This window comes from Lepus europaeus, chromosome 8, assembly GCF_033115175.1.
Source record: "Lepus europaeus isolate LE1 chromosome 8, mLepTim1.pri, whole genome shotgun sequence".
Taxonomy (NCBI): Eukaryota; Metazoa; Chordata; class Mammalia; order Lagomorpha; family Leporidae; genus Lepus; species Lepus europaeus.
This window is the reverse complement of record NC_084834.1, coordinates 1049265-1066964: the sequence shown is the minus strand read 5'-3', so window position 1 is coordinate 1066964 and position 17700 is coordinate 1049265. Positions and strand designations below refer to the sequence as shown.

General features: G+C 47.3%; 1 protein-coding gene across 3 annotated transcripts in view; it reads right to left on the bottom strand.

The window, feature by feature from the left end:
• FNIP2 (folliculin interacting protein 2) overlaps positions 1–17700 on the bottom strand; it is a 138766-nt gene that overhangs the window by 68712 nt on the left and 52354 nt on the right. For all 3 annotated transcript variants that reach the window (XM_062199351.1, XM_062199352.1, XM_062199350.1), the window contains exon 2: positions 2587–2713. In XM_062199351.1, the coding sequence (XP_062055335.1) occupies positions 2587–2713 (127 nt within the window). The remainder of the gene's footprint in view (positions 1–2586; positions 2714–17700) is intronic.

Here is a 17700-nt window from a genome sequence, read left to right as displayed (position 1 = left end):
CTGGGTAGGGAGACACCAGCAGGGCCAAGGATCACTAAGGATTCCAGGCTCTGTCAACACGTTCCTCGTGGGGAAGTGCCCAGTTAAAACATCCCTGTGCCGGTGCTGCAACACAGGACTCTCCCCTTTCTTTCTAATGATGACAAGGGTGTGGGAGGCAGAGGGAGAGGGCACGAGAGACCACAATACCTAGGAAGCGGGTGGGGGCTCGCCACGAGGGGGAACAGAAAACTGGTAGGGAGGTATGTATTTAGATGTAATTTTCCTCAAATCATTGAACTATCATTTTTATTTCAAATCACATTTTAGAATCAATGGCAACCGATCATTTTGATTATTAGATTTCTAGTGTCACAATTGATAAAACTGAAGAGAAAGACAACAGTTCAAACACCTTTCTACCCAGCAGATGGAACTGGAATACACGACTGAGTTATACAGAGCAGGCGTGTGTGCTCAGTGACCCGTCTCTTCTAGCACTCCTTTGAAGGCGACAGGAGAGAAAAATCACGAGGTTGAATTTGTGAAAGGTGAAGCCCAAATCCTGAAATAGGAGCTCCTGTGAGCTGCCCAGCATGTGATGGAAAGGTTGGGGGTAAGAGAGGATAATCGACTTTGCGGTCCCTGCACGGCTTCACTGCCGGTTTTTATGACATGGGCATGAAGGTATAAAGACGTGCCCTCTTATTTTATCTTCATCCTGCACCAGAGGATGTTACAGAAGCATCCTGCACCTTTATGCCAAGTCGTTTCTATTCTAAGTCTTCTCAGCCTCTCTCTCTCTCTCCCTTGGGCGGTTTTCGCTTGCATGAATGCAGCGGCAGCTTATCTAATCTCCAGTGTGACAGTCACACTGGTGGTCTAATGTAAATGCCTGCAGTCATGTGCCCGACACAAACTCATGACATTCTGTGCTTGCCAAGGGGGGGCGGGGGAGGGGACTGAAAATGGGGGGAAAGGAGGTCAGGAAAATACAAAACGCGCTGGTCCACAACACTGACTCCAGCAAGGACGGCAATCCAAGTTGTTCCTACGGCTCCCGAGCACCCAGCACTCCCCCAGCACCCTCGTCAGCTCTCGCTGCTGCTTAACACCACTCCAGTCAGGAAGAGCCCTCGGGAGTGCCTGCTCCGGACACTGCAGGACCCTTTGGCTGCAGCACGGCACACTGACCGATCCGTCACGGGAGACAGCACCTGCAAGCGCGTGCAGAGGCTGCCGGGTTCTTTTGCCGCTTCGGGTAAAATGCGTGTCCTGAGTTCACCAAGTTGCCTTTATGATGAAATGGGTGCTTCTAACAAAGCCCATGTTCCAGGGTCCCTGTTCCCATACACTGAAGATTCCAGTTCCCTTTCAACACCAACAAGAACTTTCCCTTCCACCTGCCACCACCATTAGTAGCTCTGGTGATGGCATGTGGCTGCCTAACCCCTCTGTGTGAAGCCTTCAGGGAAATCAAGTGGCAGCCACCTTCTGTCCACCCAACAGGGCCAAGTGCTGGCTCACCTGAGCTTTTGATACAAATCTCCCATTAAAACCTACGGTGAATCACCTGAGAGATTCCCACCCCCACCTATGCCCAACAACTGCTGTAATCATTAGCCACCTGGCAGAGTTCCACTGTAGAGTGCTGTGGAATCTAACTAGCTGGACTGCCTTTAACCAAACACTTCCTTCCTGCAGAAATGATCTTTATCGAAGGCAGGAAAGCAGCCCCTGGGCCCTGCTGACACAAAACCCATGTCAGAAACTGGTCATTTACTTGGCTGCACATTCCACACACTGCCAGGATCTGCTCATTACGGACAGCCACTTACTGAACATGAGAGTGAGTGCAAATGAACGTATTTAATGGTTAGCATCTCAACAGATGCACAAGAGGGAGTGACAAAGTACTCTGAATTGTCATCCACAAAGACTCAGGGAGGACCCGGCGCTTCTGACGTTAAACAGGTGACTTCACCTTTCCTGTTCTGGCTCCCGGGGTAAAGGGCTCGCTCCCCCTCAGCCTGGTCCACACACACCCCAGCGCACACCACCCTCACCCCTACTCCACAGAAAAGCGAAATGAAAAGTTGCTTTGGTCAGACAGGTCTGAGATGACTATGCACGTTAGTATGTCGAAGCCCTTTAACAAGTAAAGCTATTTAATTCTGTTGAATCCAGTACCATGTAATACCTCCGAATATCGACAAGAAACACTGGACAGGGTGACGCCTCCACTGCCCAGCAGGCCAACACTTTCTCACCCGAGGAGTTCAAGGCTCCCGTCTTCCTGTTACGTTTCATGCGCATACTTGGCATCAAAGTCCTACTGCCTTGCACATCCCAGCAAACTCGCTTTGGGTAATATTAACAGCACACGGCTGAGCACCATCATGAGCTCTTGTTAGCAGCTGTATGTTTACTAATGAGCACACACAAGCCTGACAAGAACGGGGGCTGCAGGCCTCACTCAGGCTTTTTCTGAGCCATCGGTGGCCAAGTACTATAAGCTCAAAGAGAGAACTGAGTCAGCAGGTGACGGCCCCCAGAGGAGGCTAAGAGCTGAAATCAGACAGCTCAGAGCTACTCAGCGCTTCCTACCTGAGCTGCTCCCTCTTCAACCTTCTGCACAGCTTTAGAGTCGAACAGGACTTGTCTGCCCCTTCTTTCACAGTCCTGGTAGACTATCAGGCGAATCTCTTTCAGGTCAAACTCCGAGCACGACCAACTGTGGGTTAAAAGGAGAAAAAAAAATATATCATTACCTGCACTATTCGGAATGATCGTGGACAGATGCGCTTCTCAACCCACCTGCCCGTGTGGATGGCAGAAGACTCAAAGTGTGAAGTCGCCATGCCCCTCAAACCTGGGGCAGCTAGCAAGTCTGGGATACACAGGCCCTCAGCACACGAACCCTGCACACTGCCAGTTTTCACTACAAAGGTTTGGAGGACTGCTCTAACTAACAAATCACCAGAGGAAGCTTCTCCTTCCAGAGCCAGCTTGGGCACAGGTGGCAGCCAGGAATTGCAAGGACATGCAGAGAGGGCTAAATTTGGATGCCTGGGTTCTGAGGATGGCAGGGCAGAGCTGAAAGAGGGTTCAAGCTTCTGTGTCACTGGGCAGGGAACCATGTGGAGCAAGCCCGCCCCCCCCCCTCCACCTGCCCATACCAGGTCAAACTGAGAGGGGCTGCAGAGCCTAGAATTTATTATGTTTCCCCACAATGGCTAATTCTGATACAGAGGTTTCAAAAACCAAGTGCATTGTTGTATGGCATCTGAGGGTCTAGGAATTGTACTTAGCAATGAAAGAAGTTTGGCATTCTCGTAAGCAAACCAAAAGCTAAGAGAACAAAACTGCTCAGAAGAAAACAGGTTTATTCTTGAGTAATAAATGACATCAGAGGGAACTATAAAAAAGCAAGCATCTAAAGTGTATGCTTTGTGTATACTCAGTTACTAATGCACTAATTCAACACATGTTTGCACTCTATGTTCCAGACACTGTACGTGTAGAGATTCAGTACCTAACTGCCAAACAGATTGGGTCCTTGCCCTCAGAGTTCACGGTTTTATGGGGGAACATTCGGGTAATAATCATATAGAAATGTTCAACTGCAAATGGTCAGAAATGAAATAGACAGGCAAGGATGTCAAGGAGCCTCAGATTCCTGGGTTTATGGAACGGCACAGAGGGGCAGGGCAGTCCCCAAGTACTCTAAGTGACATTAAAACCCAGACCTGAAGAAGCAAGAGCTAGAGAGAGGATCAAGCTGGAAGAGAAAGGGATGTGGTACGGTGTAAAACTGCTGCCCCAGAGAAGGGAAACCCCAAGCGCTGAGAAGGCGGGCAGGGGCGGGGAGGCAGGATCTCGCCCTGAGTGCAAGGAGAAGTTGAGGAAAACAGATGGTCGATATGATGAGGACTTCTTAAAAATCCAGTCTGGCTGCTTTAAGAAAGTGGAGGATGGGACAGGTGAAGCCTGGAAGCAGAGAGGCCAATTACAATTTATTCTGGAGTTCGGGCCCTCCGGAAGGTCAGGAGACAAAGGCTGCAAGGCGTGTTCTGGAGGTACCGTGTGGGACGGTCTGTAGAGGACAGCAGGTGCCCCAGGCAAGAGGGCTGCCCAAGCTTAGACAAAGCTGGGGCAGGGTGTGAAGGAGTGGACGACAGGTAGAGATGGACAGACTGTAAGCCCAACAAGTCGGGCACATCTGGATTCAAGTCCAAACACTCCGGCCTCCGTGTCTACTCGGGACATTGAGCCTATCGATGCTGACCTCGCGAGGAGGCTGTGTGGATTACATGGCATCTGTCAAGTGCTTCTCGCAAAGGGGGACCTACAGCAAGTGCCCCAAACGGTAATAACTACCTCCCAGGACTGTTCACATTAGTTTTTACAGAACACTGACACAGCGTCTGCTACCCAAACGCAAACTGCGCAGTCCTTTTGCAGGCAGTGGTAGTTTAATACTGAACCTGTTCTTTTAGCATGCCAGGTTTGTTTTCTTAAACCTCAGCAGCAAAAAATACCGAGTTCGGGCTGTACCTTCTTTCAACAACCTGTGTTCTGGCCGGTCATGACCAACATCTCTTCCTCCTAATTATGACAACAACAGGCGAACCCACTGTGCACACTGCTTTTCCTGTACTCCCAGTCCAGAGGTAGCCCCTGTGCCAGGCTGGCCAATGACACAAGGCCCCATGACTCACGCTGGGCTCCTAGAGCCAGCCCTCAGACTTAGTTGCTCAGCTTATAAATGGTAACCTCGGGGTTGCTGGTGGCTATTTTTGCCATCACGAGGTAAGCACCTGTCTGGAAACGAAGTCAACAGGGGAGAAGGCAGAGGTGTACGTACAATGGAATGAGCGATTCCTGCCAGTGCTTGAGCCAGCTGTTCCAGGGGAAGCACTGTTTCTGGACTTAGTTTTCTGTCACAACCAAAAAAGTCTGATCATCATGACCCAAACCATGAAAATTTTTAATTACACCAAGTCATTAAAAGCACTCTCCAAAATTGTCTGCTGCCAAACCACCAGACACTGGTTGAGGTTTTTGAAAGTGAAAACGGGGGTCGGCAATCTAGCGTAGCAGGTTAAGCCACCTCCTTCAGTGCTGGCCTCCCATATGGGCACCAGTTCGAGGCCTGGCTGCCCCAGTTCTGACCCAGCTCCCTGCAAAGGCGCCCAAGAAAGCAGCAGCAGATGGTTCAAGTTCTGGGGCCTCTGTACCCATGCAGGAGACCCGGATGAAACTCCTGGCTTCAGCCTGGCCCAGCTCCAGCTGTTGCAGCATTTGGGGAGTGAACCAGTGGATGGAATATCTCTAACTCTGCCTTTCAAACAAATAAATTAAAAAATCAGCGGCATTGGGGCCGGCGCTGTGGGGCAGTGGGTTAACGCCCTGGCCTGAAGTGCTGGCATCCCATATGGGCGCCAGTTCTAGTCTCAGCTGCTCCTCTTCCAATCCAGTTCTCTGCTATGGCCTGGGAAAGCAGTAGAAGATGGCCCAAGTCCTTGGGCCCCTGCACCCACGTGGGAGACCCAGAAGAAGCTCCTGGCTCCTGGCCGGCAGCTCCAGCCATTGCGGCCAATTAGGGAGTGAACCATCAGATGGAAGACCTCTCTCTCTGCCTCTCTTCTCTCTGTAACTCTGACTTTCGAATAAACAAAAAATCTTTAAAAAAAAAAATCAGCGGCATTAATGTATACTGGCAATAAACAAAAAAATTTAAAGTTTTTAAAAAGTGAAAAAAAATCAGATTTAATTGTTCTATATTTTCTTGTTCAGTCTATTTTGTTTCATTACTTAAGTTTTTTCAAAACAGTTTTATAGCTTATAAAACTGGTTGTTCAAACCTCAGGCGCAATATGGATTCAAACATCAATTAAACTGAGCAGAGCTTGTCTTGAAGAGCTAAAACTTAATGATAATAACTTGTTTTTTGTCAGCTTAATCTTAAAATGATGGAAATTTTTAAAAAGATACAGAAAGGACAAAGCTTGGATGCCAGGTCTGTCCAATTTCTTGTCCTACATGCCTTAAAAATATTTATAAAAATAAGTAACATTCTATCCTCCCATAGGAGTGCTGTCTTTGGCTGAACACCTAATTCTAATTTTGACTTTACTGACTCTCATATTAGTAGAGGAAATTACAGCTGAGTAACCTGGTGAGGGAGACAGAGGCAGACAGAGACCATTAAGTGAGTGCTTCCGAATGACAAGGCCTGGGATCACGGCTCCGCTCTGCCTCCCACTGGTTTACAGCCTTGGGAAAGTTCCCGAGCAGTGCCTGAAGGACCTGTTCCAAAGATTAAAGGAGCTCATGGGTGGAGATGCCCCAGACACTGCCGCCTCCTTCCCCACGTGCCCAGTATTGGCATCGAGTTATTCACAGGCCACACGCACGGTCTCTCCCTCTCCATTCAACTCCTGCATCCAACCAGCAGCTACTGCGCACCCTCTGCACAATTCATAGGGGTAGGAAAAAGAGGCCTTGGGCCTTTGCCTTGAAATACATGACGAGGTCAGATACACGTGTCCCGATCAGAACTGCCTCAGTTCTCTGCTGACAGTAAGGAGAGGACATTGCACCTGACACCGTGGGACAAGGCAGTCAGTACTTCTCCACTTCACAACTTCAGGTACAAGAAAGTAAGATGGTTTGTCTCCTCCTCCTTACTGTAGTATTTTAAACAGAATGACATCCATGGACCTTTTTTCCTTTTAAGATTCCACACTGACTACTTGGTTAGCACTAAAATTAGGCTCTCTTTTGGAAACTTCTATCAAGAGCAGAAAACAAGTAACTGAAGTCTGGATTACTTTCTGGAAATATAACAAGCAATAATAGTTCAAATGATTTTAAGTGCAGAAAACAGAATTATTTTAAATACACACACACACACACACACACGTTATGGTTTGAATTGTGTCCCTTGTCCCCCCAAAGATATGTCCAGATCCTAATTTTTCTACCTGTGACCATGACCTGGTTTGCAAACAGGGTCTTTGCAGATGCAATCAAATTAAGAGGAGGGGACTGTGAATTAGTACAGGCCCCAACCCAACACCTGTGTCCTCCTAAGAGTGGAATTAGGACAAAGACACAGGGGGACTGTGAGCACAGGAGGCACTGCAGGCCGAGGACAGAGAAACAGAAAAGCACACAGGGTCCAACATCAAGGTCGTGCTTGGGTGCTTGGAAGAATCACAGAGGAAATGATTCCAGACAGCCAGCTCAGGACTACTTGTGGGTACCTTAAATGCTATACCAAGATATATACATATTTTGTTCAAGTAATATGCAAATTCTAAATTTCCAGGGAAAAGAGGGCATGATCTGATCCGTGTTTTAGGAAGAGCATTCAAGGCTCTGAGAAGACTGCTTTCGGGGCAAATGCAGAGGTCCCACCATCTTGGATACCCAGGGATTCTGGGAGTGACGGCTAACAAGGAAGAGAACAGTTTGTTCCACTGTCACAGGGCGATGTCTGTACTCAGACCAGTGCGCTGTACATGCTGACTATCCCCTTCAACTTCCACAGGCATCAGACTAGAAGTGGGTGTTATGTATACCCATGTAAAGCACGACCTGTGATCTCTCTTGGTCTCCACAACACAGTACAAAGTAAGCTCACAAGAAAAGTTTAGGGAGCAGTCTTGTTCACAGTCAGATATGATAAGGAACTGTAACTGGTCCAAGATGAGGTGCAATGAAACAAAAATAAACTATGCCAATCACAATGAAAACCAACACACACCACTATCCATTGAGTGAGCAGTTTCTGCACACCTACTGTGTGCCAAGCATTCTTCCAGGTGCTGGGATAAAGCAGTGACAAATCATAACCTTCGTTCCTATGAAACTTACTGCATCTATGATGGTATTTCCCAGCCTCCTTAAACTCTATTCTGAGCCCCTTTTTTTCTGCCAACATCCGCCACTTCCCTACTCTAACACACACACAAAAAATGTTGAAATAAAAGCATCTCTCTCCAAAGATGTGCTCAAGAACAGTGAAAAAGTCTGAATGAATATAACCTGAAAATAAAGGAAGACCGTCAGTGGAGGCAGAGGGGAAATTATGTTTGAGATGGCAATCAGAGTTCACCCATCAGCACAAAATGATTACTATTTCCTACCCAGTAACAAGCTATTTCTTTCAAAGAAAAAATGTGAATAAGTATCAGTAACACATTCGGAATTCATTTATTTATGTATTAAGATTTATTTATTTATTTGAAGAGTCAGAGAGAGGAGAGACAGATCTTCCACCCATTGGTTCACTCCCTAAATGGCTACAATGGCCAAGGCTGGGCCAGGCTGAAGCCAGAAGCCATGGATTCTTCCAGGTCTCCCACACAGGTGCAGGGGACCAAGGACTTGGGCCATCTTCTGCTGCTTTCCCAGGCCATAGCAGAGGGCTGGGTCGAAAGTGGAGCAGCCAGGATAAGAACCAGCGTCCATATGGCATGCTGGCGCCACAGACAGCAGCTTAACCTACGGCGCCACAGTGCCGGCCCCAGAATTCGTTTATTTTTTGCCAACTTAGTACTTTCAGGAGCACAGCTGACTAATTTGCAAATTTGTTGACTTTCCTCCCCTATGCTGTACTTACATGGTCCCAGCTTATGGACTGCCTGGTGTAACTTCAGAGGAATCACGTCAAGATTCACCATGAGTTATTGTCCTGTAGTCGGGAGTACAGCAAAAACTGCTCAAACATGCCAACCCTCCACAGAAGCTTTAACTTTTTTTTTGGACAGGCAGAGTTAGTGAGAGAGAGACAGAAAGGTCTTCCTTCTGTTGGTTCACCCCCCAAATGGCTGCTATGGCCGGCGCTGCGCTGATCCGAAGCCAGGAGCCAGGTGCTTCCTCCTGGTCTCCCATGGGGTGCAGGCCAAGCACTTGGGCCATCCTCCACTGCCTTCCTGGGCCACAGCAGAGAGCTGGACTGGAAGAGGAGCAACCGGGACAGAATCCAGCACCCCAACCGGGGCTAGAACCCGGGGTGCCGGCACCACAGGCGGAGGATTAGTCAAGTGAGCCATGGCGCTGGTCAGAAGCTTTAATTCTTAATACCATCCTCAAGATATTAACTTGCAAACTATTCCAATTCAATGTACCCCACTGTTATCAAGAGTTAGAGATGCTGCAGCTGCATGGAATATAACTTTAAGAAAGTAGAAAATGCATAATGCCTTTATTCCTTTTGGAAAAGAACAACATGGAATGAAAGAATAAATCCTTATAATTCATAGCATGGCACAGAAAGCACTTTGCTGTTAAATCCAAAAGCACGAGCCTGGATTCATTGCTCTGTACACTTGAGCACCTGGCTTAACCCAGCCACCATGAAAGACACAAAGGGAAACTAACTAGGTTTAGTTTTTTTTTTTTTTTTAAGATGTAGTTTTATTTATTTAAAAGCCAGAGTTACAGACGTGGAGAAACAAAGATCTTCCATCCACTGGTTCACTCTTCAAATGGCCGCAACACCCAGAGCTGGACCAGGCTGAAGCCAGTAGCCTGGAACTCCGTCTGGGTGGCAGGAGACCAAGTGCTTGGGCCATCTTCCACTGCTTTCCCAGGCACATTAGCAGGGAGCTGGATCAGAAGTGGAGCAGCTGGGACTCAAACCAGCACTCACATGGGATGCCAGCGTCACAGGCGGGGGCTTAAACTGCTGCCCCACAATACCGGCCCCTAGGTTCAGTTCTGAACTCAAAGTGCTTACAATTTGAAATGAGAAGGCCAAAGCAGAAATAACTAAGTTAATTATTCTGTTACAGGTACTGAGATAAACGCCTCTGTGGCTTATGGGGAATCTACAGGACAAAGAGCTCAAGCTCACGAAGCAGGGGTGAGAGACCGGGGCAAGTCACAGAAGACGGGACGTTTGGGACATGGGCCAGCACTTACCAGGGCAGGCAGAGCCACCGACTCTAGCTCTGCCACTGTCAACCCTGAGGACCTTAACAAAGCTCTGACTCCAGGGCTCAGCCCTCCTCAACCCCGACTGCCTCATCTGCCAGGACACAGAGGTTTAAGTATGCGAGCGCTTCCAGACCCGGAAAGCATGCTTCAAGGTCAATTCAGATACACGAGGCTTTAACTGGATCCTCCCGGCCAGACGTTAGAGGACTTTGTTTAGATTTTTAGAAAGATGCTTATAGCACACAGTGTCTTAGATACACTTCCTCCAGGGACCAAGATACAGTCACACCCCAAAATCAAACAATGAACATTTCACCAGCCCAATGTATACACACGCACGCTACATGGATCTGAGACTGTCAGCTGCCTTACAGCAGTTCAGTTCCCCAAAGGTGACTCAGAGATTCTGCTATTTTGGCTCTGTGAGCTAAAGGACTTCTGACAATGTAGCGATTATAGAAATAAGTAACTTTCCAGTCCCTACCTTTTCCTGAACACCACAGACCCCTGCCTGAGTGACAGTTGAAAGCACGTGTGTAAGTAGGTGTTTGTAGCTCTGAGCTCGCTCCTGCCTCTTGCCACTGAAACAATGCTACCCTGGAAAGGCCAGCAGCTCAAACCACGTCGGTCTGTAGAATGTCTCACACAGCAGTGATGAGCAGTTACGATATGGCCTGAGGCTCGGGTGCTACAAACAGGGAACTACGAAGTACAGAGAGGGAAAGACTGAATTTCTTCCTCGTGTGCAGGGTCACGTCAGGTGAAAAGTCTGAAATAGGGTAAGTGTGCACACGGCACTCACAGCACCAGCACCCCTCCCTGGCACCACCACGGCACAGACAGAAGAGCAGAGCACCACACTGGACGTCTGAAAGCTTGGGGGGCAAGTGGGAGGCCACAGGCTTGTTCCTTCTAACTAAGTCACCACACCACAAGTTGTCTACTGAATGTGTAGAGTAATCTGGACAGACAACCTCAGCAGGCACTCAGAGGAAAGCAACCTGAATGAATTCGTCTACATCGCTGCATGATAGCCCTTAACCCTTCTGGACGGACTCCTCATTCTGATAAAGGCTGCTTCTTAATACTAACACATCTGTAAGCAAGAGAACTTTCAAAAGGTGCTAATTAAAGTTCAAAGGGGGTAAAGTACAGGTTCTTCTGAGGCCAGGGGAACACCGAGTGGGCAGGTCAACCACGCAGCCAGGACTCTCTTGTGGCTGCCTTGCCAGCTTTTGTTGTTTTTGTTGCTATTAATATAACTGTTTCTTCCCTTTCTCCCCTTGAGAGCCCACAGAACCAAAATGGTTCCTTTAACTTTTAAGCAAGCACTACTCGTTTTCAGAAGTCTGTAAACTAGAAACTACCAGAACTTTAAAACAAAGTCCACTGATGAAGGAAGGAGCTTTGCTGTTTTTTCCATGCATGCATCACTTCAGTACTCACTGAGCTGATTCTTTAATACTCTTGTAGGCATAACCACAGCAGCAAGACTCACTGATACTTCCTGGATTACTGCAATGTACAATGGCGCTGCTAAAAGGTAACTTGCATCAACAGGATTTCACATCTTCCCCTTAAGGTAAGGTTTTCTCATTCTCTCTCTCCTGTTTCCAGGGAACTGTATTCAGATAACAAATGGATAAATGAATGAATTTCAAAATAAATATTCAGGCCAGTGCCATGGCCCACTTGGCTAATCTTCCGCCTTCGGCGCCAGCACCCCAGGTTCTAGTCCCAGTTAGGGCGCCAGATTCTGTCCCGGTTGTTCCTCTTCCAGTCCAGCTCTCTGCTGTGGCCCGGGAGGGCAGTGGAGGATGGCCCAAGTGCTTGGGCCCTGCACCCACATGGGAGACCAGGAGGAAGCATCTGGCTCCTGGCTTCGGATCGGTGCAACACCGGCCGTAGCAGCCATTTGTGGGGTGAACCAACGGAAAAAGGAAGACCTTTCTCTGTCTCTCTGTCTAACTCTGCCTGTCAAAATAAGTAAATAAATATTCAACATATGTTTCATGTGTAATTAATTTTAGGAGGTCTTTTACCTGCAAAATGGTAGAGCCAAAATAGACACCCATCTTTGGGCGTATAATATTGTTGCTTAAAGAGATGGGCATGTGGGGCAGGTGGGACTGGCTATGGCATAGCAGGTAAAGCCACTGCCTGCAGTGCCAGCATCCCACATGGGCACCAGTTCAAGTTCCAGCTGCTCCATTTTTCTGACCCAGCTCCCTCCTAATGTTCCTGGGAAAGCAGCAGAAGATGGTCCAAGTGCCTGGGAGACCTGGAAGAAGCTCCTGGCCTCGGATCGGCCCAGCTCCAGCTTTTGCAGCCATTTGGGGGTGAAACAGCAGATAGACGATCTCCGTTTCTCCCTTTCAGGCACTCTTCCTTTCAAATAAGTAAATCTTAAAGAAAAAAAAAAAAAAAGCGAGGGAGAGGTGGGTATGTGTCGGTGTTGTACTGTGGTGGGTTAAGCTGCCACTTGGGATTGCTGCAAATATCGGAGTACCCGGCTCCAACTCCATCTCCAATCCAGCTTCCTGTCAACGCAGATGACCATGAAGTACTGATGCTCCTGCTACCCACGTGGAAGATCCAGACGGGGCTCCTGGCTCCGGCCTGCATCAGCCTTGCCAACTGTGGACATTTGGGGAAGGAATCAGCAGATGGCAGCTCTCTTTCCGTATCACTCTTCCAAGTAAATAAACAAATCTTTCAAAATAAATTTTAAAAGGAATTGGCTATAAACACACATACTCTTGACCCAGCAATTCCACTTATAGGAATTAATCCAACAGTTAAACTTGCTCAGGTACAAAACGGTTATATGTAAAAAGGTAAGCAGCTGGAAGCAAACTGACATGGGTTGGGTAAATAATGGAGTATTTTATGGATACAACAAAGAGAATGTAGTTAAATAATAAGCCCCAAGATATAATTCTAACAGTAAAAAAAGTACTACATAACATGTGTATGGCATGCTGTAGCACGTCTAGAAAAGGGAAAAGCTGGGGGTGGGGATTCTGGACTTACCATCTAAGCTTAGTATCTCTAGAAAGACACTAATGAATTGGTAACACTAATTGTCTTAGGAGTAGACGGCGGAGTTGCTGAAATAAAGCAGTGAGCCTTTCAGCTCATGATTCACTACAGAAAGGCTGTCTCAGGGCCGGCGCCGTGGCTCACTTGGCTGATCCTCCACCTGGGGCGCCGGCATCCCATATGGGCGCCGGGTTCTAGTCCCGGTTGCTCCTCTTCCAGTCCAGCTCTCTGCTGTGGCCCGGGAAGGCAGTGGAGGATGGCCCAAGTGCTTGGGCCCTGCACCCGCATGGGAGACCAGGAGAAGCACCTGGCTCCTGGCTTCAGATTGGCGCAGCACCAGCCATGGTGGCCATTTGGGGAGTGAACCAATGGAAGGAAGACCTTTCTCTGTCTCTCTCATTGTCTAACTCTGTCTCAGGCTGTCTCTGCGCTATTCCACACACACTCATCCAAACAGCAGTGGGAGAGGCAGCCTGGGCTCAGGTCCTATCTCTGCCTCTGCCCAGCTATGTGCTCCTCAAAATCTTTAACTACAGAGTAGGGACAATACGTAGCATCTACTTCATAAGTATTGCTCTGATGATGAAATGTAAAGTGGTTCAAAGACAGCCAGGTGCTCAGTAACACCAAGGTACCTCAAAAACCCATGGAAAAATGGCATTAAGAGGTAAGTTAATTGTGGTGTAAAAAAAAAAATCTGAAATAAGACACATGAAACATGAACTTTTTGAAGACCCTCCTACTATGACTTGGTGCCCTTAGAATATTGAACCGGAGACCGGCGCTGTGACACAGCAGGTTAAAGCTGCCGCCTGCAGTGTCGGCATCACATATGGGTGTCAGTTCCAGTCACAGCTGCTCCATTTCCGATCCAGTTCTCTGCTATGGCCTGGGAAAGCAGGAGAAGATAGCCCAAGTCCTTGGGACCCTGTACCCACATGGGAGACCTGGAAACGGCTCCTGGCTCCTGGCTTCAGATCAGCTCAATTCCGGCCATTGCAGCCATTTGAGGAGTGAACCAGCAGATGGACGACCTCTCTTCATGTCTCTCTCTACTTCTACCTCTCTCTGTAGCTCTTTCAAATAAATCTTAAAAAATATATATATATATGGAACCATGCTACTAGACCAGCTCCTGAAAACTTAAAAACAAACAAAAATGGCGACTACAACAGCAACCTCCTATTTTGTTTTTAACCCACCAGAAGAATCTCTTATTGCTTTAAGACAAATACTCTCAATTACTGTTTCCTTTAAGAGGCTTCTTGGTAGCCCAAGCATGAGGCAGTGGGTGAACTCCTACAGGGAAACCACCTTAGTGAATTCAAGGCATTCAGATGCAATTTTCAAATACATAGTTCAGCCTTAGACAATGACATTTATTGAACTTGCTTTTCAGCATTCATAAGCCACATTTTCCGGTCCTTCTCCATCCCTGCCTCCCCTAAAAAGGCAATCCCTTTTATCATTTATTAAACTCAGTTGCGGTTTTTAGTTTGTCACGGCTCCTCTAGTACTGTATCAAATGGATTTCCATAATATTAAAGAACTGCTTTTTTTTACTGCCTAATTCCCGAAGGCCTGGTGTTTAAATATAGGCGGGGGTGGGGGAGAACTGGTGACCAGAACTGTGCAGCATGTACACAAATAATTGCTTAACAGTTCAGAGTCTGCCGCACACTTTTTACAGAATTCACCTGAACTGACCTTCACAAACGTCCTGTGTGAGCTGCATTACGTAATCTGTTTTACACAGAGATGAGGAGACTTCAGCAAGGTTATAACCAGCAAGAGGCAAAGTCAGGATTCACATCAATGCCTGTGGACTCCAGATTCTGTGCTCTCTTAACACTTCCGCCTATCTCCGTAACACCAGGGGCATACCAGCCAGGGGAACAACCTCTGGCCTTCCGGGGCACCCTCGGCCTGAAGTGAAAAGCTTCCTCCCGAGGTGAAAAACTGCTCCACTGGAAAAACAAAACTGCTGGCGACATCGTGAACAGAACACAGAATTAGGAATACCGGGCAGCCATTTGGGGGGTGAACCACTGGAAGGAAGACCTTTCTCTCTAACTCTGCCTGTCAAAAAAAAAAAAAAAAAAAAATATATATATATATATATATATATATATATATATGCGCGCAGTAGGGCAATCTCATGTGAGTTCCCCATCTGTAGATTCAACCAACCAGAGGCTGAGATTTTTTTTAACGTTTTGGCTGTGAAGCGCACATTGTGGGGCAGCGTGGTAAGCCATAACCTGTGACATCAGTATCCCAGATGAGCACTAGTCCAAATCCCGGCTGTTCCACTTACAATCCGAATCCCTACCGACATACCTGGGAGAGCAGCAGAAAATGGGCCAAGTGCTTGGGCCCTTGCCACCCACTTGGGAGACCCAGATGGAGTTCCAGGCTCCTGGCTTTGGTCTGGCCCAGCCCTGACCCAGCCCTGACCACAGCAGCCATTTGGGGATTGAACCATCAGATGGAAGCTTTCTGTATCTTTCCCTCTCCAAGTCTGCCTTTCAAACAAATAAATAAGTCTTTAAAAAAAAAAAAAAAAGGCGCTTTAAACTTTGCCTGAACTGAACCTGTACGGTTTTTTTTTTTTTTTTTGACAGAGTGGACAGTGAGAGAGACAGAGAGAAAGGTCTTCCTTTACCATTGGTTCACCATCCAATGGCCACTGCGGCCGGCGCACCACGCTGATCCAAAGCCAGGAGCTTCTCCTGGTCTCCCATGGGGTGCAGGGCCCAAGCACTTGGGCCATCCTGCACTGCCTTCCCGGGCCACAGCAGAGCGCTGGACTGGAAGAGGAGCAACTGGGACAGAATCCGGCACCCCAACCGGGACTAGAACCCGGGGTGCCGGCGCCGCAGGCAGAAGATTAGCCTAGTGAGCCACAGCGCCGGCCTGAACTTTTTTTTCTTGTCATTATTTCCTAAAAATTCAGTGTAACAACTACCTATAGCATTTACATTGCATTAGGCATCACTGGTGATCTAGAGATAATTTAAAGAATGCAAGTGGACTGTTGGTTATATGCAAATACTACACCACTTTACACAAGGGACTTGAATTGAGCATCCACAGAGCAGTGGAGAGGGGGAAGAGGTTTGAGGGATGACTGTGTGTTTAAGTATATGCATATCAAAGGTTATATTTGCAAAGTTCATTAAACTCAGCAGCTGGGGGCCAGTGTTGTGGTGTAGTGGGTAAAGCTGCCAGCCACAAGACCACCATCCCACATAGGTGCTGGTTTGAGTCTTCACTGCCCTACTTCAGGTCTAGCTCCCTGCCAATGGCCTGGGAAAGCACAGGAAGATGGCCCAAGTGCTTAGGCCCCTGCAACCCACGTGGGAGACCCTGAAGAAATTCATGGCTCCTGGTTCTGGCCCGGCCCACTCCCAGCTGTTGTGGCTAGAAGATCTCTGTCTCTCCTTCTCTAACTCTGACTTTCAAATAAATAAATCGTTGAAAAAATTAGCAGTTCGTATCACAAAGGATAAATCTCTCTACTACATAAACAAATAGAAATCAGTAAGAAAAATTTACAAAATAGGAAAGTGGACAAAGGATACAAATAGCTTATGTGTAAATATACAAGATAGTTCAACATATTAAAATGTGTTAAACATCACTCCTAAAAATTACAATTAATTAAAATCATGTTAAACAAAATCATAATTAAAATCATAGACTGACAAGAATTTTAAGCCAAATATTCCACTCTAGAAAAGTACAGATAGAGATGCGAAGTGTTAGGACCACACACGAAGGACATTCTGTCACAGCTGTCAGAATCACACGGGTATCTAGACTTGGGCCCGGCAAGCCCATAGCTGTCAGAATCACACGGGTACCTAGACTTGGGCCCGGCAAGCCCATAGCTGTCAGAATCACACGGGTACCTAGACTTGGGCCCGGCAAGCCCACTTCTGGAATCGAGCAGATACAGCCACAGGCTTGCAGCCTATTCGCCAACTCCAGAAGATGGAAACAACCACAGAGGGCTTTGGTAGGGCCAATCAAAATCACTAGTGACATTCACACAAAATACTAAGAAGTTGTTGGAGGGAAAAAGAGCAAGACCTCCAAATCTCCAGATTCTCAAGTCAAAACAGCAATCAGCAGTTCACCGTTTATAGTAATTACCATTTGTGTAAGGAAAGTGCACATTTGAGTCTACTAACTTCTGCACAAAAGAAATACAACGCAACATATAAGAAGCTAATAAAACTGATGACCTCAATGGGAATGGAAAGAATGTATGTCAAATATTTACCTTGGTGTGTATATTTTTATTGTTGAATCAAGTGAATTTATCTTAGAAGACAAATAGATACTTTTTTTTTTTAACGTTAAGAACAAAGCTCCTCCTCGCCACGTCTGTTAAGTGGTGACTTTTTTTAGCAGTGACTTTACTTCCAAAAGATGTCAGGGTTGAGGGATTTCTTACGTTGCTTCTGGTATCCAATCAGAGGGGCAGCCACAATTAGTCTGACACTTCTGACTGCCCTTCGTCTACACACGCTCTTTCCCAGGGGAGAACAAAGAATTCTCGCTCACACACACCACTCTGCTCCTCATTACCAGGTTCTAGGCAGCAGGCTCTGTGCGGGTGGGCCTTTACGATGGAGCCGCTAAGTCTGTCTAACGTGGGGGTTCACTATCAGGCGGCCCCTTGCAGCTGCACACACCAGCGGAGATAATTTGGCTTCCAAT